The 25,503-nt window shown below is 35.9% G+C and overlaps 1 protein-coding gene across 1 annotated transcript; it reads left to right on the forward strand.

Annotated features, from left to right (window-relative positions):
• The first annotated feature begins 190 nt into the window (after positions 1 to 190).
• On the forward strand, positions 191 to 25,279 carry LOC124530806 (chitin synthase chs-2-like). Its single transcript, XM_047105113.1, has 24 exons — positions 191 to 339; positions 1,225 to 1,336; positions 2,716 to 2,960; positions 3,042 to 3,208; positions 3,546 to 3,879; positions 4,264 to 4,463; positions 5,093 to 5,408; positions 5,722 to 5,942; positions 6,363 to 6,454; positions 6,520 to 6,671; positions 7,385 to 7,647; positions 8,630 to 8,840; positions 9,712 to 9,912; positions 10,774 to 11,000; positions 11,958 to 12,125; positions 12,933 to 13,238; positions 13,617 to 13,846; positions 14,849 to 14,969; positions 15,332 to 15,484; positions 17,045 to 17,221; positions 18,370 to 18,537; positions 19,960 to 20,191; positions 21,597 to 21,766; positions 24,677 to 25,279. Exons 2-24 carry the CDS (start codon positions 1,236 to 1,238, stop codon positions 24,800 to 24,802), a joined length of 4,581 nt encoding a protein of 1,526 aa, XP_046961069.1. The 5' UTR covers positions 191 to 339; positions 1,225 to 1,235; the 3' UTR covers positions 24,803 to 25,279.
• Positions 25,280 to 25,503: the final 224 nt, after the last annotated feature.

Consider the following 25,503-nt stretch of genomic DNA (forward strand, 5'->3'; position numbering starts at 1 on the left):
ATGTAAAATAATCGATTCACAAAGGAATTCGAAATTAGGTTTTTTATGAATAATTTGCCTGATAAGATCATATGAGCGTCGCTTCCTTAGAACCGAAAGAAATCACGGTCGCCGGTGATCAGTAATCGATAAATGATAATCCAATCAGTGATAATAATTATTATAATGACGTTGTTTTGATAACGAGTCAATGCATTGAATATTATTAGACTCCTGGCATTGTTGAGTGACAAACAAGTTCAAACTGATAGTTGTGATATAAAAATAAATATAATTTACATAGTGAGCGGATAGTGATTTTTAATTATGTGTTGATTTTGGTTAAAAACTCACATAAAGGTATTTTTTTTAATATATTATTTAAAGTATATTTTAAAATACGATCTTTTGTTTCCTAATATTTTAAGTGCTAATAGTAAATGTACTTACAAGAAAATGTATATCGATATATAAAGTTTTATGTGTTTAGTTATCAAGTGGTTCAAGTATGTCACTACATACATTATGTTAGGTATTTGAGGCTTAGCTTTGGGTATGATTTTGAGTGTTTGTGAATTGGTATTAATTACGAGTGTTGCTTATAATCGTAATTATTTTACTGCGTAATACATGGTATAGTGATGATTTCACTAAATGTTTTGTTTCAAATAAAACTCATTTAGCAGAAACCGGCTTAAATTTAATCTCCTATAGACATTATCGCGTCTATATTTATGGAAATGAAATACTGTTTCTCAATAAAGATTATGATTATTTGTATTTATTGTAGTATTCATATTTAATTGTAATATTTAAACGGAAAATAGTAATTAAATAAACATATAGAATGAAGAACATATCGTATTATTTAGACATATTTTTTTATATATGTGTAACTATTTTGAAAGATCGAGATTTGTTACTTGACCATTAAAATTTTGTTTATTTAACAGGTCTTAACTGCGATTTAATATCCGATACCTATATTTTTTATATTTATAATTATTTTTTTAATTTGTTTAATTAACGAAGAATATATCGTTTTGAGTTTTACCTCAAACTAAGCATATTTTTTTAAGATTTAGATAGAGGATTTATACTCTTCCCAATTTGAATATAACGTGTTAAATCCTGAAAATAAGATTTTTATGAAATTGAATATACATTATAAATACAATTATCTACACAATTATTCGTAATTAGCCTCCAATTTTGAAATATATATATAAATTTTAAATGTTACAGATTACTAGGTTATGGCTAAAAATAGTCAGAAATTCAAAGGTCTTTCTGACGACGATTCCGACCAATCAGACGCAGAGTTCCAACCCCTCTATGACGACAACGATGAATTGGAGTATGCACTTTTATTTATTTCCTGTATACCGATATCTGTAATCATAAATCGACATCAAAATTTAATGATAAATAAAAATATATATTTTTTTGACAATTTCATTTGTCTGGCAAATGGGCCACCTGCTGTTAAGAGGTCACCATTGCACATAGACATAAGCGCCGTAATAATTTTTAACTAATTCTTACATAACTATCAACCCTAGGAATTTAAGATGTTGAGCCCTTTGTACTTGTAGTTATAATGGCTGACTCAATCTTCAAACCGGAACATAAATGTTAATACTGCAGCTGCAGCGTCGTAGAATATAATATGACGTGTGTGGTACCTGCTCAGATGGATTTGCAAAGCCCCCTAAGTAAACTAAAAAAGTTTGTATTTCGTCAAATCAAATGAGCAGTCGACCTTTGCGATTGTTCAAAGTTAAATTTTCTTGTGCTATTTAATATTTATTTTGAATTTATTGAGTTTGGTTTGTGTTACTAAAAAGTAAATTTTGATTATTTTAGGTAATTTTGAAGATGTCAAGTTTTATCAGGTTTTGTTATAAATATTTTATTTGATGCCCTGATTAATATTATCGTCTGTTTCGAAATATTTTAAAATAGATACATGACGATGTATTTTCTTTAACCGTAGATTATTTAAAAACAAATAGAGTTTTGGATATAAATAACACGGAACGGAATTTAATAATACTCAATTTAGCAATCAAGAGGCTTAAGAATTGTCATTAAAGCGAAAACAATACTTATAAATTAATATTTATAAATTGATTAATGATAAGATACTATTATTTATTTGATAAATTGTTTATATGTACTTAATAATCAGAAGCAAGAAACTTTGATCTTTCTCGTGATTTTGTTTTCCAAGATAAGTATTTAAAAACTAGCGGCGTTGTTACGAGTTGTGGCGTAATAGCTACTATTGGGAAAGCTATGAGCTTACCCTTAGATAGAGGTTATTGATGGGTGGGCGAGCAAATGGGCTACTACACTGTAAAAATCATTATTTACTTCGCCCCTGCTCACCATGAGAACTAAGATGTCCCTTGTAGATGTACCTGTAGTAGCTCTAGCTCAATCACCCTTTAAACCGGAACACAATAATACTAAAAAGACCTGATGATGGGGCTGCACATAGTCCTACCACCGAGTGCCAAGTTGTATACGTTTGAACATGACCATAACTCTAATAGAAGATACTCCTTATTTGAATATTGAATGTAATTAGTTTTTTAGAAAATATATTTTAATACGAATTAATCGAACATTTAATTTTAAAAACGTGCTATTGATGATAAAGTATAGATAATATTATATATGTAAAAAAACATGAATAAGCCTCATCTTATGTCAAAAATATTTGTATTTTAGCCAAAGAACAGCCCAAGAAACAAAAGGATGGAATCTGTTTCGCGAGATTCCGGTCAAGAAGGAGAGTGGTTCTATGGCCACAAGTTCATTGATCGATGTCAGTGTGAAGATCCTCAAACTTCTAGCATACATCATAGTATTCGCCGCAGTACTAGGTTCCGCTGTCGTCGCTAAGGGAACACTGCTATTTGCAACGTCCCAACTAAAGAAAGGCCGCTTCATAAGTCATTGCAATAAAATATTAGGTGAGCCGCTTGAAATTATAATTCGAGTCAATTTTATCTGATTGAATAGAATATATTTATTAATATATTTTTTTATTTAAGCCCTGGATCAGCAATTCATAACAATCCTAACTCTGGAAGAACGAATATCGTGGCTCTGGGCGGTGCTTATAATTTTTTCCGTGCCAGAGATAGGCATGTTTCTCAGAAGCTTAAGGATATGTTTCTTCAAGACGGCAAGAAAGCCTATGCTTGTACATTTTATTGCAGTAAGTTTTTACAAATTTTGTTATGTAGTTACTTTATTATTATTTAAACTTTAATACGTTTTAGGAGATAAAAAAAAAAGAAACTATCGTTAAGAGATTGATGATCTTTTGTAGTTCTATTTTGTACATTTAAAAAGAATATCTTGTTTGTAATTTCTGATCGTGAATTTATTTCGTTTCTTGAGATCAAATAGTTATATCTTGGTTGGTAACAAAGATGTACAAAAGTTGTACAGCTTTGTTGCCAACCAAGAAATTGAACTTGTATCTAAGATGTCTGAATTAAGACCAATAGCGCAGCCAACTTTGGTTGAATTATTATTTAACACGATTTTAGGCTTTCGCAATTGAAACATTACAAACGATTGGCGTTGCAATGTTAGTGTTGATCATATTACCGGAACTGGATGTCGTTAAAGGAGCCATGCTATTAAGCGCTATGTGCATAGTACCCGGGATACTGAACGCATTTACAAGAGACCGCAGCGACTCCCGATTCACTGTGATGATAATCATGGATGTGCTGGCCATATCCGCTCAGGCAACTGCTTTTGTTGTTTGGCCTCTTCTCGACGGAACTCCTGCTCTATGGTGTATACCATTTGCGTGTGTTCTTATATCTCTTGGCTGGTGGGAAAACTTCATTGGATATATGGGAAGAAATACTTCAGGTTTGTTGTTAATACATAACAAACATGTTTTTTTATGGAATTGGTTGGCGGACGAGCATATGGGCCATCTGATGGTAAGTGGTCACCTTCACCCATAGACCATGACGCTGTAAGAAATATTAACTATTCCTTACATCGTCAAAATGCCACCAACCTTAGGAACTAAGATGTTATGTCCCTTGTGCCTGTAGTTACACTGGCTCACTCACCCTTCAAACCGGAACACAACAATACTGAGTACTGTTATTTGGCGGCAGAATAACTTATCAGTTATACTACCTACCCAGAAGGGCTTGCACAAAGCCCTACCACCAAGTAAATTAACATTAACTTTTAGTTATTTATTAACTTTCTATGGATTATTTACAAGTTTTCATTTTTTAGTTTCCATGTCGTACCTTTGCGAACTTCGAGACGGCATCAAGAGTTCACGATATTCTTCGCAGGCAATACTTTCGATTTGGAAAATAATCGTCTTTATCTCCTGCATTTTGATTTCGTTGAGCCTTCAAAACGATGATCCCTTCGCTTTCTTCACGAAAGCTAAAGAGTCCTTCCAACAGCGTGACTATATAGTCCATGAAGTAAGTTATGAGAATATATTATATTTAAGTATTCTGTTTGTAAAGCTGAGATCGCCCAGTGGTTAGAACGCGTGCATCTTAACCGATGATTGCGGGTTCAAACCCAGGCAAGCACCACTATATATTTGTGCTTAATTTATGTTTATAATTCATCTCATGCTCGGCAGTGAAGGAAAACATCGTGAGGAAATCTGCGTGTGTCTAATGTCATCGAAATTCTGCCACATGTGCATTCCACCTACCTGCATTGGAACAGCGTGGAGGAATATGTTCCAAACCCTCTCCTTAATGGAAGAGGAGGCCTTATCTCAGCAGTGGGAAATGTACAGGCTGTTGGTTTTTTTTGTAAATGATTCAATTTGACGACCTCCGTGGTCGAGTGGTGTGTACACCGGTTTTCAAGGGTACGCCACTCCGAGGTCCCGGGTTCGATTCCCGGCCGAGTCGATATAGATTATCATTAGTTTTCTATGTTGTCTTGGGTCTGGGTGTTTGTGGTACCTTCGTTACTTCTGATTTTCCATAACACAAGTGCTTTAGCTACTTACATTGGGATCAGAGTAATGTATGTGATGTTGTCTCAAATTTATTATTTATATTATTAATTATTCTATTTGTCAACTTTTTAGGTCCAAGTGATCCTCGAAAAGCTATATGAAGGTGCGGTAGATTACTCGAAGACAGGAGGCAGTTTCGTAGTGGCCGCGAAGCCGATGTCTGCCCTTTGGGTTTCTCTCATACAAGTCGGGTCGGCCTACATTTGTTACGCATCGGCGAAGTTCGCCTGCAAGATTCTTATTCAAAAATTCAGTTTCACGTTCGCGTTGAGTCTCGTCGGTCCAGTTACAGTGAATCTGCTGATTGCCTTGTGTGGATTGAGGAATGCAGATCCATGCGCTTTCAGACATACTATACCAGACTATTTGTTCTTTGAAATTCCACCAGGTGAGAAAATACATTACCTTATTATAATTATAATAAAAAAAATCTAAGCTGAAAACTGGAAATTTGTACATTTAAATAAAACTAGTTTTAACGGATTTGAATCGCGTATATTAATTATTTTTGACATCCCGACATTTCGAGCACTTTACAGCGTTCGTGGTCACGGCTGGTCACTGGTAATTAATATACGCGATTCAAATCCGTTATAACTAGTTTTATTTAAATGTGTAATAATCGCGAAAATTTAAGATAACATTATGGAAATTTGTAGTTAATATATTGGAAGAAAATATAACAATATGTATATTTTCAGTCTACTTCCTGAAAGATTACATTGGTCGTGAGATGACTTGGGTGTGGTTGCTATGGCTGATATCTCAGTCCTGGATCACCATGCATACCTGGTTGCCTAAATGCGAGCGTCTCGCCTCAACGGACAAACTCTTTGCGAAAGCTTGGTACAGTGGACCGCTGATAGACCAGTCCTTATTGTTGTGTAGGACCAGAGATGACGAAAATGAAATGCAAGTTGATGTAAGTTATTTATCTTAATAACCAATAATAATAATAATATGAGATTTTTAAAAAAATACAAATTTTAAAACAATAAACGAAAAAAAATTGTAGTAACATTTTTAACAAGAGAGAAGGTAAGTTTACTGTGTATTGTAGAAGTTTTTTTAATATTATAAGTACGGACATGTAAGTAACCGGATGCTAAGTTATTAACACCGTCTAAAGACATTAACACTGCAAGAAATATTAACCATCCCTTACATAGAGTTACAATCTAAATAAACTTGCCTATGTTGGATGAAATTTGCTACTTTGTAAGTACTTGTTGTAATTTGTTTAAGAAAAGTATAATAGGCTGTTGTCTGTTACGATCACAACGTATATGTTCTAACAAAAATGTGGAAAGATCTTAAAAGATGTAAAATTATTTATTTTCAGGACTTAAATGACTTCACAGACGCAGATAAAATATCGACTGGTAGCGTTGAAAATATTGTAAAGGATGTTAGACCTTCCGATTGTATAACCAGGTATTTGTCTTGCCACAGATTTGAAATTAATTTAATATTTTGTCTAATGTTACTTTTTTACACAGGATTTATGTGTGTGCGACCATGTGGCATGAAACAAAAGACGAAATGATCGAGTTCTTAAAGTCTATATTTAGGATGGACGAAGACCAGAGTGCACGTAGGGTGGCTCAGAAATACTTGGGTATTGTAGACCCAGATTACTATGAATTGGAAGGTAAATTAAACATATTTATTCTGATAAATGAATTATGTCGAGTCATTGCCGTATCACAAAAGCTATAGTTTGATTTGTATCGTAAGCCAGTATAAAAACAAGCATGAAACAATATATCAATTAAGCGCAGTGGATTACTTTACAATGGGTGAAAAATTATCAAAATATACTTTATTCAAAAAGACCATTACAAGTACTTTTGGAATGGCATTTAACAAACTGTATTAATAACACAACCTGTCTTTCTTTTTTAAATTAAAAAAAAAATCACCTGCTACGGTTCGTGTGACCATATTTTTAGTTTATAATTGAAGTTATATATGTATTAGTTACAGTTCATAAAAAAAAATATTTAGACAAAAAAGTAATATTTTTTTTTATGGTATAGGTTGGCAGACGAGCATATGGGCCACCTGATGGTAAGTGGTCACCATCGCCCATAGACAATGACGCAGTACGGAATATTAACTATTCCTTACATCGTCTATGTGCCACTAACCTTGGGAACTAAGATGTTATGTCCCTTGTGCCTGTAGTAACACTGGCTTACTCACCCTTCAGACCGGAACACAATAATACTGAGTATTGTTATTTGGTAGTAGGATAGCTGATGTGTGGGTGGTACCTACCCAGACGGGCTTGCACAAAGCCCTACCACCAAGTATATATCACGTCACTTTAAGTTCATTAATAATTAAATTATTTAATTTAAGCACACATATTCATGGACGACGCCTACGAGGTGTCAGACCATAGTACCGAAGACTCTCAAGTGAATCGCTTCGTGAAATGTCTAGTAGACACAATAGACGAAGCAGCGTCAGAGGTTCATCTCACCAATGTCAGACTACGTCCCCCTAAGAAGTTCCCCACCCCGTATGGAGGTAGATTAGTTTGGACTCTACCAGGGAAGAATAAACTGATCTGCCATTTAAAAGACAAATCCAAGATTAGACATAGAAAGCGATGGTCTCAGGTACGATATTTTTCTAAAGCATACAATTGAACAATTTTTTGAAGTCATTATCACATAACTATAATATTTTGCATTTGTATGTATGTATTCATTTATAGACACTTTTTTCAAAATTATCATCATTTGAATGAAATGAAGGCTCTTACCAGCATACAACAATGATCTTCCAGGAAACACTTTTTCATTAATCATATCTGTACTATTTAAGGCATCTGAATATAAGGCTGTTTTATATTCGAATTAAGCTATTAAGCTTAAATCGTACATCCTCGGAATACTTAAAGTAATCATCGTAGAAATAATTTCATCAAACATAAAAAGTATGTATCCACTTTTTAAAACGAGCCTCATTTCCCATCTGGAAATGTTAATTATAATTGTATCTATTTTGCAATTCACGAGTATCTTGGATAATCTTTGGTTACGAGTGCCGTGTGATAAGAAGTTACTATAATGCTATCCTTAACCTTAATGATATCAGCTCTTGATCCGCTTCGATCTTGGCCTAAAAATTACTCACAGTGCATCTGACATTCCAATTTTGAATTGATAATGATGGATTAATGTGATTAAGTCATAATAAAATTTGCAGAAAATGTTGACTACACATATAATTGCGTCGAATTTTTTTTAAATTTATTTATCTTTCTTACCTTGTTCTAATTTAATTAATCGGTTGTACTAACATCCTGTAATCCCGATGGGCTTTGGCCTCAACTCGTTTCTTTGAGAAGGTGGAAAAACATTTGGCAAAATTTCAATAGACACATGAAGATATCCTCACTATATTTTTCTGGAACTTCAAATATTAACTATCAGAACAATCTTTGGTTAAGTTTGTGTTTTCTGCACACTGGGCCAGTTTGACGCCTTAATAAGAATTAGAACCAATAAAATAGCTTAAAGAATTGGTTACTTTTTCATAGACAATTTATTTAAAAGCAAATATGATAGATATTTAAATTAATTTAACTTTTTTAAGGTGATGTATATGTACTACTTCCTCGGCCATCGTCTGATGGATTTGCCGCTTTCTGTGGATCGTAAGGAAAATATAGCCGAGAATACGTATTTGCTTGCCCTTGACGGAGATATCGATTTCAAACCCTGCGCCGTTACTCTGCTCATTGATCTCATGAAGAAAGATAAGAATCTTGGAGCTGCATGCGGACGAATTCATCCTGTAGGGTCAGGTCAGTCATTGCATTAAGAAATTACGGATTTTTAAAAAAATTACTAAAAATTAAGTAACCTTTTTAGTAATCTTGATTCCATTGATATCATAATATATTATGTAAGTGTAATTGTCAATAGTAAATTACTATTTAACTGGATGTAAACTACATTAATTGCTACGGAAAATTTGTGTTCATTTATAAAAGATAATCTTGATTTTAATCAGTTTCTAGAACTGATTTAAGTGTCATGAACTGATTGTGTTATGCGGAAATAGATAAAAAATCGCGATAAATTAATAAACAAAACAAGATAAGAAATATGCAAACTTTTAAGTTTCGAAATTGATGTTAAACATTCATATAAAATATGTGTATGCAAAAATAGAGTCGCTGTTATAATTATATGTACATTATATATACAAATTGCATTTTATTCGATATATATTTATATTATATGGTTATATTCGTGTTTAATATATATTTATCTTCTTAATGGTTAGAGCGCAAAAAGTTAAGACTAGAAAACGTCCTAATTGGGACGTTTGCCTTTAGTCGTTTTCATCATAATTATGCCAGTAATACGTTATAATACATCATAATTATGTAGTAATACGTTTTGCGTAATTAAAACATCTAGTTATCCCTTTTACTTATTGTTTTTATCAAGCTATCCTTTTTACTTGTAACGAAATTCAAAATAAACGGTCCCCGGCGCGGCACACTTTTTTCTGCTGTTTAGTATGGGTATAACATATCTGTTTATTAGAATTTCATTGGGTTAGAGAAATAAATACATGTTTTATATTTTTTTATAAAACTTTATAAAATTAATAGCAAACTATTTGTACGCTACTTGGCTATTTTATTCAATATAAATACATTTCAGGTTTTATGTCATGGTATCAAATGTTCGAGTACGCTATCGGTCATTGGCTGCAAAAGGCGACTGAGCACATGATTGGCTGCGTACTCTGTAGTCCTGGATGTTTCTCCCTCTTCAGGGGCAAAGCTCTGATGGACGACAACGTTATGAAGAAGTATACGCTGACATCTAACGAAGCTCGTCACTACGTACAATACGATCAAGGTAGTCATAATCTGTATTTTTAAAACCAGAAGTAGGAAGTAGGTTAACCTCTTAAACAATTATCTTTAATTTAAAATAACAATCAATCTACCAAAATAGATAAACATTTAGTCTATAACACAAATAACCATCAATAATCACATTACACCGTAATAATTATATTCGCGATCTCAATGTGTCAACCATGAATCTCCCGCCTTTTTTTTTGTAAGGAAAGTTGTGTGACTTGACGCAGATGTTGCTTGTTTATTCCAACAGTATATATATTACATTACCAAATGGATATAAATATTTCGTAATTTTTCATGGAAAAAGTTTTCTATCTACGTTTTGTAACTCGTCAGTAGATGGTACCACAGTAGAACGACCACCATTCAAGAGATTTTATGTGGTCGTTACACCAACTCAACCAAAACGTTGATCTCCTAGTTTGACATGTAATTTTCTCAAGGTCACGCGTAGTTTATTTTACCATTTAAATCTTGCATCGTGTCTTCGCTGGTAATCGAACAACTACAGTAAAATTTTACAACCTTTTAAGAAATAGATTTGTAAAGTAATGTAAATTTCCCACTGCTGAGATAACGCCTCCTCTTCCATTAAGGAGAGGGTTTGGAACACATTCCACGCTGTTCCAATGCGGTTTGGTGGAATGCACATGTGGCAGAATTTCGATGAAATTAGACACATGCAAGTTTCCTCACGATGTTTTCCTTTACCGCCGAGCACGAGATGAATTATAAACACAAATTAAGCACATACATAGAGGTGCTTGCCTGGGTTTGAACCCGCAATCATCGGTTCATCTCAGCAGCTTGTAAAATATGTTGTATTATAATTCAAATCCATTTTGAAATCCAGGAGAGGATCGATGGCTCTGCACACTGCTGTTACAAAGGGGTTACCGCGTGGAGTACTCAGCGGCGTCCGACGCCTACACGCACTGCCCGGAGAGCTTCAACGAATTCTTCAACCAGCGCAGGCGATGGGTTCCATCGACCATGGCCAATATTTTCGACCTGCTGGCTGACTCAAAACGCACCGTCAAAATGAACGATAACATATCTACCTTGTACATTGCATATCAGGTAATTATAAAACGAAATTTATTCGTTCTTTTGAAAAGACAAATTAAAACAAAGATTTTTAGTGTTATTGTGTATACTTCTTTATAGTTTATTGCGCTATTAACGTTATTATTACCTTGGATCGACACCGTTTCACTGGGTAGAAAGGTAATTGTGACTGCTCTACGCCTAAGATCTGGACACATTCCATTAAATAAATTTCGCCAAATGATGGAAAAATCTGCCAATCCTTATTGTTCCGTTTGTGGGATATTGGAAGACGTCTACCATATTTTAATGGAATGTGTTCGGAACGAAAATAAGCGACGTAAATTTTTTAGCAGTATACTATTTCACATGAACGTTGGCGAGTGTCGAGATGGCCCAATGGTTAGAACGCGTGCATCTTAACCGATGATTGCGGGTTCAAACCCAGGCAAGCACCGCTGATTCATGTGCTTAATTTGTCTTTATAATTCATCTCGTGCTCAGCGGTGAAGGAAAACATCGTGAGGAAACCTGCATGTGACAAATTTCATAGAAATTCTGCCACGTGTGTATTCCACCAACCCGCATTGGAACAGCGTGGTGGCAGATGTTCCAAACCTTCTCCTCAAAGGGAGAGGAGGCCTTTAGCCCAGCAGTGGGAATTTACAGGCTGTTGTTGTTGTTGTTGTTGGCGAGTATAATTTTATCAGTTCCTGAGTCAAACTCTGCAAAACAATTGTATAAGATAGTTTACCAAGCTTTGATAGAACGACCATAAACTTATTACTAAGAAATGTATATACACTGTTTGTGCACTAACAGAGCGACATAGTCGTTTTAGCGACAAAGATCTTAAAATAAAGAAAAAAAACATTATTATTCGACGGTTGCGTTCTTTCTATTTAATATTTTTAAGGTGTGAAAGTAAATAAAAATTAACACCATTTAATTTGATTATATATAATGAGATTATTATTTATTATGTTTCAGACGATGTTGATACTGGGTACCATCCTGGGTCCCGGCACCATATTTCTTATGATGATAGGAGCTATAAACGCCCTCACCGGCTTGAGCAATATCTACGCCCTACTACTTAATTTAGTTCCGGTCTTCATATTCATTGTGGTGTGCATGACGTGCAAATCAGAAATTCAGGTAACTACACACAGTCATAAACAAACTCCGACGACCTACGTGGTCGAGTATTGTGTACACCAGTGTCCCGGGTTCGACTCCCGGCCGAGTCGATGTAGAAAAACTATATTAGTTTTCTATGTTGCCTTGAGTCTGGGTATTTATGGTGCCGTCGTTACTTCTGATTTTCCATATCATAAGTACTTTAGCTACTTATATTGGGATCACAGTAATGTATACCCATATGAGCTGAGATGGCCCAGTGGTTAGAACGCGTGCATCTTAACCGATGATAGCGGGTTCAAACCCAGACACCACTATATATATGTGCTTAATTTGTGATAATAATTCATCTCGTGCTCGGCGGTGAAGGAAAACATCGTGAGGATGTGTCTAATTTCATCAAAATTCTGCCACATTTGCATTCCACCAACCCGCATTGGAACAGCGTGGTGGAATATGTTCCAAGCCCTCTCCTTAATTGAAGAGGAAGCCTTATCCCAGCAGTGGTAAAGTTACAGGCTGTTACTTTTTTTTTATTATAAACTATAATTCTCCTTTTAAATAAAACTAGTTATAACGGATTGTAATCGCGTATATTAATTATTTTGGACATCCCGACGTTTCGAGCACTTTACAGCGTTCGTGGTCACGGGTAGACTAAGGTGGCATTTGTCTATTTGAAGAACAAAGAAATATTATTTCGCGATAACAATCCATTATAACTAGTTTTATTTAAATGTGTAATAATCGCGAAAATTTAAGACAACATTATAATTCTCCTTAATAGGAGAAGGATGATATTAATACAAAATGATTTACTTTCAGCTTCAAGTGGCGAATGTAATAACATGCGCCTACGCAATGATAATGTTGATGGTGATAGTCGGTATAGCGCTCCAGATTGTAGAGGACGGTTGGTTGGCACCGACCAGTATGTTCTTCATAGCGACTTTCGGTATATTCTTCGTGACGGCCGCTCTTCACCCCCAGGAAATCTTCTGCTTAGTGTACTTAGTTATATACTATATAACCATCCCTAGTATGTACATGTTGCTTATCATATATTCTCTATGTAACCTCAACAACGTGTCGTGGGGAACTCGTGAGGTAGCGCAGAAGAAGACTTTAAAGGTACTTATTGTTTTAGATTCATTATTCATATTATAGAACAGTAAAATTTTTAAGTAAAGTCTAAATATAATTGTCACATTACACTATAAAAATTAAAAAAAAGGTTCTCTGCAATTAAAAAAGGTTTTAATTTCAAGTAACTAACTTTTGGCATATAAAGTGGTATGTTACGGCAATGTCTTTTATTTGTAGTTCTAAGTAGGAATAAATATACATTCATAATTGTTAAAGGCCTCGTTACTCTAAAAGGGCGTATTTTAGTAAGTTAGGTTGGTAGGTCGCTCAATACATTTGGTGAAAACGACATCCGACTCTTAGCTTCGAGAATAATCTGAAAATGAAAAAAAAAACTTTTACCCAATATTATTAAAATTTTAGGAAATGGAAATGGAGAAAAAGGAAACCGAAGATGCAAAAAAGAAAATGGACGCAAAGAGTATTATGACTTGGTTCGGAAAATCCGAGGAGACTTCTGGATCGTTGGAGTTCAGCATCGGCGGCTTATTCAAATGCTTGTGTTGCACCAACCCCAAAGACTACAGCGAGAACTTGCATCTTCTGCAGATTTCTAATTCACTGGATAAGATTGATAAGAGATTAGATTCATTGTAAGCATATTCATTTTTTTTTCTTTTGACGTGACAACGTCTTATAAATTGGTTTGTCGGGTGACACTTCAAGAAACTGCGTTACGCTCCGCTCACGTTATGCGCTCACAATGAGAGCGAGTGAGAGGCACGCGTCCCTTCCACTCGGGCATGGTTAGCCCGCCTAAGAGCGAGAGAGACAGACAATTAGAATTATTTTACCACTCAAAGTCGTTGTCACGTAAAACTTTCGCCCGTATACCGACTTTACAGGCAACCAATTTTTTAGGGTATAGGTTGGCGGACGAGCATATGAGCCGCTGACGGTAAGTGGTCACCATCACCCATAGACAATGACGCTGTAAGAAATATTAACTATTCCTTACATCGTCAATGCGCCAACAACCTTGGGAACTAAGATGCTATGTCCCTTGTGCCTGAAGTTACACTGGCTCACTTACCCTTCAAACCGGAACACATCAATACCGAGTACTGTTATTTGGCAGTAGAATAATTGATTAGTGGGTGGTACCTACCCAGACGGGCTTGCACAAAGCCCTACCACCAAGGATTTTAATTTTGCTAATTTTTATGGGCGGAAGTTTTCAATTTTTTTTTTATTTTTTGAATTTTTATTCCGGTATCATCTTACAGTTTCTATCGAAACAATGTAATCTTACCATTAAATATATTTTTTAAATCTTACTTTAAGCCTTCGCAATTTAATTAAGTATTCCCCAAAAAAGTATTTTATGTCACATACATATGGGAAATGTTCCATTTGTCGGTAAATGGTCACTTGCCCATAAATATTGTTGCTACCAACCTTAGGATCAATGATTTCATATCCCTTGTCCGTTTAGTTAAATTGTCTATATAAACCCATTGAAACGGAACGTAACAACATTAAGTACTACTGGTTGGCAGACTACCGGTGTTAACTTACCGGATCTGCAATTTAAATTCAAACAATCAAAAGATTTCTAGAATAACATCGTGATCTTTGCTTTTACGTTGTTATAGGGGTGCTCCGGCGGAGGTAGAAAAAAATCCCAGACGGCGATCCTCCATGGGGCTTCGAGGCGATACGTTGTCAATGCTGCCTGAGTACGAAGACAGCGAAGCCTCCACGGATATACCTAGGGTTTGTTCGAATTGTTATATAACCGTTTAGATGATACCGGTCCCGACTTTGTCTAGGTTTTAAACATATAAAATTATCATATATATTGTTCATGAGATCCATAGAAACCTACTCCACGCATTTTTTCTTGAAAGTGTTTTGGATTTGAATCGCGTATATTAATTATTTTTTTGGCATCCCGACGATTCGAGCACTTTACAGCGTTCGTGGTCACGGGTAGACTGTTTCTGAACTGATCAATGATAATTGAAGGACCAAATATTAGTCACAAAAGTAATCTTGAGGCCTCAACTCAGCATTTACAAGTTAATTTACTTTCATATACTGCCCTAATCCCTTGATCATAAATAATAATATTATAGGAGGAGAGAGACGATTTAATTAACCCATACTGGATTGAAGATCCGAATCTGGAAAAGGGCGAGGTTGACTTTTTGACGACAGCTGAAACTGAATTCTGGAAAGATTTGATCGACACGTATCTCAGGCCCATCGATGAGAACAAAGAGGAACAGGTATATAGCGTTTATTCACAATATCCAGACTTTGGTCATTTATTAACTTGATTTCCTGTCAAAGTATAAACAACTTGGCCAAATAGTAGTCAACGGTTGGCCATTGGCTACTATTTCACACACACACGCACAATAGTAAAGTAGTATGGAGTTTAACGATTGACAAGCGTACCTGTCACGCACACCAAGATAAATAATAAAGTTGTTTCGTTTGTTTTTGTTTTTTTTTGTAGCGTGGCTCATCTGGATATATAAATAACCTAAGGTTTAATGTATTCACTCATATGTTATGGAGTATAGAAGATATGTTTGGTTTTTACCCCACTTTCAAAGGAGAGCAATATGTTTTATATGTATATTACTTTGTCACGCTCTTTAGTCCAAGTTTGGCGGAGTTAACAAAAAAAGTGAGCAATAGTAAATATAGCATTAGCAAAACAATAATATTGAATGTGAAAATGGGGGTACTGTTTCCAACAAATGACTATGTTATCTGTCGTTATCTAAGTTTTGGTTAATTTTTTTATTTTGTTTATGGTATAGCTTGGCGGACGAGCATATAGGCCACCTGATGGTAAGTGGTCAACATCACCCATAGACAATGAAGCTGTAAGAAATATTTACTATTCCTTACATCGTCAATGTGCCGCCAACCTTGGGAACTAAGATGTTATGTCCTTTGTGCCTGTAGTTACACTGGCTCACTCACCCTTCAAACCGGAACACAACAATACTGAGTACTGTTATTTGGCGGTCGAATAACTGAATGAATGAGTGGGTGGTACCTACCCAGACCGGCTTGCACAAAGCCGTACCACCAATTAAATGTAAGAAAACAAACAGAAGCAAACGTAGTTGATTTTTTATTCATACGTGTAGTTTTCATTGTGTATGTGTGAGTTAATAATATTTAAACAAATTCCATAGTAAAGTACGACACAACTTAAATGTAGCATCGGCAAAGTTCGTAAAACCGATCACATCCGAATTGAGTACGCTATCCCAAATTATCAATATTTATTTCTCATGTGAATATGATCTTTACACAAACGTAATAACTTGTAATATCATATGACCTAATATATTCGTCAATTTGACACGTCGCTTTACATGCACTGGCTTTCTCTGACGCGAGAATCTATAGCGACGAATAGTTTCGAATGGCGCGATAGCGAGCTATTTCTATTGGTCGTGTAAATCGGCAGTAATCGGTTTTATTTTCATTCCATTGCATTTTCCGATGCTACATCTAATTTGTGTCGTACTGTACGTCTATACAGTAAATAGAATACTAATAATGGAGTAATTTAAGTATTTGACGACCTCCATGGTCGAGTGGTGTGTACACCGGTTTTCATGGTTACGCCACTCTGAGGTCCCGGGTTCGATTCCCGGCCGAGTCAATGTAAATTACCATTAGTTTTCTATGTTGTCTCGGGTCTGGGTGTTTGTGGTACCCTCGTTACTTCTGATTTCCATAACACAAGTGCTTCAGCTACTTACATTGGGATCAGAGTAATGTATGTGATGTTGTCTCATATTTATTTACAATTCAAACAGGAACGAATTAAAAATGACTTGAAGGAATTGCGTGATAACATGGTGTTTGCGTTTGTGATGCTCAACGCGATGTTCGTGATGGCGATCTTCCTCCTACAACTTAGACAGGATCAGTTGCATTTAAAGTGGCCCTTCGGTCAGAAAATTGCCCTTTCATACGATGCTAATGATAATGTTGTAAGTATTGGCTTATTGAATATGTTACCTTGCATCAATGATATTCTAATAAACAGATATGTTATAACCATATTAAATAACAGAAAAAAGTGTGCCGCACCGGTGACCGTTTATTTTAGTTTATTTTTACATTTCGTTAAAAGTAAAAAGGATAGCTTGATAAAAACAATAAGTAAAAGGGATAACTAGATTTTTTAATTACGCAAAACGTATTACTACGTAATTATGATATATTATAACGTATTACTACGTAAAACGACTTAAGGCAAACGTCCCAATTAGGACGTTTTCTAGTCTTCTCTTTTTGCGCGTTAATAACATATCTGTTTACTAAAACATCATTGCCTTGCATCTAATATGGCTTATGGAAGCTATTTCATAATGTTTTCTAAATTATTGCATGATATTTTTTTAAATATTTTGGAAATTTGTTATCGTTCCAGCTAATCTAAACAAATAATCTTATTATATGTTATTAAATCAATTTATTGTATTACGTTCATATTTGTTAAATGATTCAAAATGTTAATACCATAATTATTAAATATTCCAGCGTCACAGCTAGCTGATTAATAAATATCTCCATATTGAAAAACACATTGGAAAGTGAATGTAATAAAATAATAATAGTATTATAAAAACTTAATAAATTCATGTAAAGTTTTACGAGAATATGATTAAAAATGAAAATGTTATTGAAAAATTCAATCTAAAAGATAAAAAAATTGGCATGTTTAGAGTTCAGGAACTGAGACTTGTCAAAAATAATCTATATCTAAACGTATAATAAAATTAAAGTGTCTGTTTGTAATATTAAAATGATCGCTTTTGTACATATGTATGTATTACGTTACATATACCAAAATATTTTTTATACATTTTTTGTCTGTTTATGATATGTCCTGATTTTGACGTAATGAAATCTGCATTAGGTAGATTTTATGATAAATATCACAAAATCTACCTAATACATAATAAGTAGATATAGTAAAATCAGCGAAGCGAAGAATAACTTTTTGCTAAATTCAAACACTCATGAAGTCGCGGGCGTAGTTAAAATTACAAACGTGAAATAAATTCAGTTGGTAATAATTTTCCATTCGAAATTCAAATTTTAAATGTTGGTAATATATTTTTACTCGTAACAGGTGCTGATAGAACGAGAGTTTCTGATGCTGGAGCCAATCGGATCGGTGTTGATCATATTCTTCGGTTCGGTGCTCCTCATTCAGTTCATGGGAATGTTGTTCCATAGATTTGGTACACTCACACACTTGCTATCCACCGTCCAGCTGAACTGGTTCTTCACTAAAAAGGTAAGATTTATAAAGCCATAAAAACAGTACTAAATATTATATCTTATATCACAATGACTGCAAAAAATTTTGATTACAATCAAAAATCTTGACAATAGGTTTTTTTTATTCATTGCGAAATTGAATTTCGAGCATACGATGGAACTTATAAAGAAAAGCTTTATACTTTTTTCTGAAACGTTAGGCCTCTTTTCTATTTGATAAGTCACTATCAGTATCAGTATCATCGGTAATACAAGACGAATTTTCACTGGGAAAAAAATTCAAAGCACAATTATCTAAAATGTTCCTCCTGTTACTGCGAACATATTTACGTATTTCTGTTTTAAAAGTAAATTTTTACGTATAATATATATTTCGTAGTAATTTTTTATTTCTAAAAAAATATTCCTTAAATCACTCAGTGCTAATTCAACATTTTATAAAATGCCACCTATGACATATTTCAGTAGTTTAAGAATGCGTTTCTACGTATGTGTATTTTGCTGTCGCTCGATCGATTAATATTATAAATTGCCTAACGAGTTGGATTCGAAAATAAATGATCAAATGATGTGATGCGTTCGACACAGCCGACGGAGATGTCGGAGGACGCGCGCTCGTTGTATATAGCTGTATATAGCTCGTATATAGCATGATGTGATGCGTTCGAAACAGCCGACCGAGATGTCGGAGGACGCGCGCTCGTTGTATATAGCTGTATATAGCTCGTATATAGCATGATGTGATGCGTTCGAAACAGCCGACCGAGATGTCGGAGGACGCGCGCTCGTTGTTTATAGCTGTATATAGCTCGTATATAGCATGATGTGATGCGTTCGAAACAGCCGACCGAGATGTCGGAGGACGCGCGCTCGTTGTATATAGCTGTATATAGCTCGTATATAGCATGATGTGATGCGTTCGAAACAGCCGACCGAGATGTCGGAGGACGCGCGCTCGTTGTATATAGCTGTATATAGCTCGTATATAGCATGATGTGATGCGTTCGAAACAGCCGACCGAGATGTCGGAGGACGCGCGCTCGTTGTATATAGCTGTATATAGCTCGTATATAGCATGATGTGATGCGTTCGAAACAGCCGACCGAGATGTCGGAGGACGCGCGCTCGTTGTATATAGCTGTATATAGCTCGTATATAGCATGATGTGATGCGTTCGAAACAGCCGACCGAGATGTCGGAGGACGCGCGCTCGTTGTATATAGCTGTATATAGCTCGTATATAGCATGATGTGATGCGTTCGAAACAGCCGACCGAGATGTCGGAGGACGCGCGCTCGTTGTATATAGCTGTATATAGCTCGTATATAGCATGATGTAATGCGTTCGAAACAGCCGACCGAGATGTCGGAGGACGCGCGCTCGTTGTTTATAGCTGTATATAGCTCGTATATAGCATGATGTGATGCCCTCGAAACAGCCGACGGAGATGTCGGAGGACGCGCAGTTCGAGAAGCGCGCCGTGGAGATCGCGCGCGACCTGCAGAAGCTGAACGTGGACGACCTGGAGCGGCGCGGCGTGGACGACGCGCACGTGGCGCGGCGCCGCACGCTGCACAACCTCGAGCGCGCGCGCGACCGCAAGGCCGCGCCCGCCAACCTCGACGCCAACTTCAAGCGCCGCCTCACCATCCTGCAGACCGCCGACCCCGGTGAGCACACGCTGCCCTTAGCCATTAGTTCATTACGGCGATTAATACAAAGCAGTCGAAATGTTCCGGAATATTCATCCAATTTCAGTACATTTACGTATGCGGCATTGTTGTTTGAGCCGAGATAGCCCAGTGGTTAGAACTCGTGTATCTTAAGCAATGATTTTGGGTTCAAACCCAGGCAAGCACCACTATATATATGTGGTTAATTTGTGTTTATAATTCATCTCGTGCTCGGCGGTGAAAAAACATCGTGAGGAAACCTGCATGTGTCTAATTTCGTTGAAATTCTGACACATATGCATTCCACCAATCCGCATTGGAACAGCGTGGTGGAATATGTTCCAAGCCCTCTTCTTAATGAGAGAAGAGGCCATTAGCCCAGCAGTGGGAAATTTACAGGCTGTTACTATACTTTACATTGTTGTTTTACACTCGTTGAGATTATTGAGTGTGAGTTAGTATAAAAATGTCATCTCAAAGAATTATTTAATTATGAGTCCTCTTAAGAATTTCCCTCGAGTTCGATGGTCTCAATGAATACCATGGTCAACGAGCTGATTATAATCAGCGCCTTCTAGCACCACGCTCAATGTCGCCTGTCCATCAAGCGTTGACTTTGTCAATACCGCATGATTAAATCGCTACGTCAATAATTATATGACTTAAACCTGCCCACCAAGCGTTGACTTTGCCAACACTGCTGATAAAATCGCTACTTCAAAATTTATACAACTTATCTGTGCTCGTGGATTGGAGTGGCACAAGGGAATAACATTGGGTGGTCATTAATGTATGGTCGGTGTGGCAGCGGTGGTGTCGCGTGGCACAAGGGACATAACATTGGGTGGTCATTAATGTATGTTCGGTGTGGCAGCGGTGGTGTCGCGTGGCACAAGGGACATAGCATTGGGTGGTCATTAATGTATGGTCGGTGTGGCAGCGGTGGTGTCGCGTGGCACAAGGGACATAGCATTGGGTGGTCATTAATGTATGGTCGGTGTGGCAGCGGTGGTGTCGCGTGGCACAAGGGACATAGCATTGGGTGGTCATTAATGTATGGTCGGTGTGGCAGCGGTGATGTCGCGTGGCACAAGGGACATAGCATTGGGTGGTCATTAATGTATGGTCGGTGTGGCAGCGGTGGTGTCGCGTGGCACAAGGGACATAGCATTGGGTGGTCATTAATGTATGGTCGGTGTGGCAGCGGTGGTGTCGCGTGGCACAAGGGACATAGCATTGGGTGGTCATTAATGTATGGTCGGTGTGGCAGCGGTGGTGTCGCGTGGCACAAGGGACATAGCATTGGGTGGTCATTAATGTATGGTCGGTGTGGCAGCGGTGGTGTCGCGTGGCACAAGGGACATAGCATTGGGTGGTCATTAATGTATGGTCGGTGTGGCAGCGGTGGTGTCGCGGCTGCCGTCGCTGGGCGGCACGTCGGCGTCGCGGCGCGCCACGCTGCGCGCGCTGATGCACCGGCGCGACTCCGTGCTGGCCGAAAAGCGGCGCTCGCAGCTGCAGGCCGCAAGGGACTCCGCCAACGCCTACCTCTACGAGGACCCCATCACGGCGGTGAGATCTTTTTGTCTATATTCCAGTGGAGTAATTGAAATTATAGGTACGAACCGATGAGTAATTGGTGTATGAGTAATAGGCTATTTGACTGCTTTTTAAAATCCATTTTATATTATTTAGTAGAAGTTAAGGAACCCAGTAAAAGTTGTGTTTTTTTTATTTCTAGTACATATTTGCCGAAAAATATCATATTAAAAAAATCCATATTTAAATAGCGCGCCAAAACGCTACTTGGACAATATGGCGCTGCAATGGGGTCGGTGTCGTCACTTTCCTGTATTTTAATCTGTGGTACATATAGTAGAAAAGCAAAGTTTACAAGAAAGTGACTTCATCATAAGCCCGGCCAATCAGAAGCGTTTTGTGTCACGTGACAAACGTTTGAAAATTTGCATTTTTATTTATGGGTTTTTGAATAAATTATTTTCAACTTTTGTTACTAAATAACCATTTTTAAACTCATAATATACACTGATTACAATAATTCACAATTTATTTTTCGCATTGTCAAATAGTCAAATAAATGGTAAATCAGAAAAGACATGAAAACAAGCAAGGAATAGAAATATGGATCACTAATTAAAAAAGACAAATTTCTCATAGAATTACCATGTGCTGTATAATAAAATCTTCATTGTAATTTCAAAATTGAAGTACACACTTTTATATATTTTATTTTATCTTGTGAATAACCTATTATGGGGCAGCGGCCACTTAGAACGAATAGAAGTAATTACAGTTTATTCTACCGCTTAAGTAGAATATCATCCGACACAAGTAAATTTCCTCACAATATTTTCCTTCACACCTGAGCGTGAGATAAAACAAAAATAAGCCATCATATATGTTGCAAGATACGACTTATTCAATGTATACTTTGAAGTTATTAGTCCAAGTTAAATACCCATAGTTATACAGGATTATCATCTCTTGGCTAGTCCATCATAAGATTCATTTTTGCGTGTAGTAATATCGACTCATTGTGTATCATATTGCCCTTTGCAGTCTCGCTACAATAACCAATCTAATAGGAGATGTGTTGCGATAAAGACATTTATAATAAGGTTATTTTTCATAATTTTGCTGATAATAACATAAGGTGTTGTAATTAAAACACTTTATGTTGTATGTAGGCTACAATATTTTTAATCAGTTTGTATGACCTGAATTTTGGGCACAGTTCTCATTAAAAAATAGTCGTGCGCGTAATAATGTTAAAGTGTAGAAGTGTCGGCATGAGAACAAGTGTACCTTTCATTATTCAATGAGATGGCAAATCCAATAATTCCGGAAAAGTGGAACCACGACGGTTTTTCACTTGGACATCTGAAAGTCCTGAAGTGTAGTGTAAATACTGTTAAACTTCAAAAAACTATACTGCTGCTGACAATTTATAAAAAAAAAAAAATTATAAGCCCATCTCTGGAATTCGGCCGCAAGCCTTGAAATTTAGGCCTTATGAGCTAGAGTTAGAGTCACGAGGCAGACAGTCAGTTAACAAATTTTATCGTAAAAAGAACATGACGTAATTTAGCAGAATTGAGAAATAATATAAAGCGTTCTATTTATAAAATTGAATTTCGATTCTAAAATTTAGCAGAAGTATTTTATTGTAATATTTTACTAATTAATAACGATATTGATACGTTCACGATTCCATCTATATTCGACTATTCGTAATCGTAACGGATGGCCAATGCTACATATTTATAACGGTTACTATACGATCTCCATATCATCCCGATCCATCGTTAACAATTTAACCTTGTCTAATAAAAAAAACCAGGAACTTTCAATGGTGGTTTTATAAGCCCACTTGAGTAAAAAATATATTTTTGTTTTAAGTTTTATTCACTTATCAACTTAAGCGTTTGGTTGTTCGAAGCCCTCTCCTAACATGCTTTGTTTGCATGAGTTCGATATATCCAAATACATCTTACATCGGATGTCGTTGGTATATCAGATGTCATCGATTTTATGTAATTTAAAAATTTTTATAAAAAGAAAAACCGACTTCAAACTAAACACTATTTTAAAACAAATAAATATGCACTAATAAAAATAATTGCGTATTCAACATATTTTTTATAGTCCTCCTAAGTAAAATGAAATGTAAAATATTAGACTACTTAAAAGTCGATTTACGATTATATATCGTAGTTATTGTATCTGGAGCCGGTGTCGATACAATTATCAAAATCGATCCACCCAGTAAAAAGTTATGAGGTAACAAACATAAAAAAATAAATACAGACGAATTGATAACCTCCTCCTTTTTGAAGTCGGTTGAAACTCGATTTCACCGCACCTAAAAAACAATTAATATCGTTCTGCATCCAAAGAAGCATCCAAAGAACGATAAAATGAAACTCGTGAAATATTCGCTCTATCTCTCTTTAATATTACAATAATCCATCCTTGAGAAGAAGATGAAGCGAATGTTGAACCGACTTCGATATCACACTCGTTTTATCCCTTTCTTACATATCGTACACTCTTACAGAGTCGGATTAAAAGGCCCCCGGGCCACAAAGCAGTGGGGGCCCTAGACAAACAGAAGCGTAAATACCCTAATAATCATATTAATATGAATTAATTAGATTTTTTTATTTACTTTTATCGGTAATTTTTAAATATTAAGTAGTAACATTATTATAATTTGGTATGGTATTAGTAACATTACTATATCTCGGTATTTGTTAACTCGCTGAAAACTGACGTGGCCCCATCATGTGGAGGCCTCAGGGCGGTTGCCCCGGTTGCCCTCCCCTAAATACGGCCCTGCACTCTTATAACAAAGACAGGGCGACATCTGAAATCGGATGACAACACTGATATTTAATCCAAATATTCGTTACACAACCGATACAAAAATCATCATGCTTAAACTGAAGTGATATGGTTTAGATGAACGACATGGCGGGCCGGTCGTCTCTCGCCTATATGAACAAGGGTTACGAGCCCGCCCTCGACAGCGATGAGGAAGTGGCGCCGCGACGCAGCACTGTGCGCTTCCGGGACACCTACAAGTGATACCACCACCAACACTACCACCATCGACAACCTGTCGACAGTTATTGAAATGTTATGCCCTATCTAACCTTATGTATTTGGTTTTAAACAATTATTTTTTTTGTACATTATGATTTTATACTAAAGATCTTATTGATTGTAATGTAACCAACTAATCTCTATATAATATCTTTTTTACTACTGCTATAGAATCCACAGCGCACAGAAAAAGTATTTATTGTTTTTGTTGCACTGTAAGACATGTTTTTCCGAAGCTACTTTCTTAAAAAAAATGTTGTGTAAAGTCACACGAATCAGTTTAATATTGCAAATGTCAGTTCTGATAAATTTACGTAGTATGTACTTTTTTGTCTTAAATATATTTGTACTTACTAATTTAACACATGAGAAAATTTAATTAAAAAATATACTTCTATTTGGATTATGATTCTGTGATTTTTGTAGAGAATTGAACTTTTTTTTTGTACTTATTTTATGCAATATGTACTATTGTAAGAAAAAATATGCTTTAATAAATTATTTGCATTTATTAGTGTTTTTTTATTGAATCGTAGTGGGAAATGATTAAATAATATTTTGTTGTCTAATTATCTAATTTGATTTTGTTGAAAATAATTTTGCTTTCAAAATAATATTCATTATGATAATTTATTTTCACTTTCGTGCTGCAAAAATTTAATTCTTTATTTTATACAATTACT

Source organism: Vanessa cardui, chromosome 7, assembly GCF_905220365.1.
Source record: "Vanessa cardui chromosome 7, ilVanCard2.1, whole genome shotgun sequence".
NCBI classification, from domain to species: Eukaryota; Metazoa; Arthropoda; class Insecta; order Lepidoptera; family Nymphalidae; genus Vanessa; species Vanessa cardui.

Coding starts and splice junctions, on each gene's coding strand:
- LOC124530806 (XM_047105113.1), top strand. CDS start 1,236: ATGGCTAAAAATAGTCAGAAATTCAAAGGTCTTTCTGACGACGATTCC. Junction 7,648..8,629: donor ATAGAAAGCGATGGTCTCAG/GTACGATATTTT, acceptor AACTTTTTTAAG/GTGATGTATATGTACTACTT. Junction 13,847..14,848: donor GATAAGAGATTAGATTCATT/GTAAGCATATTC, acceptor ACGTTGTTATAG/GGGTGCTCCGGCGGAGGTAG.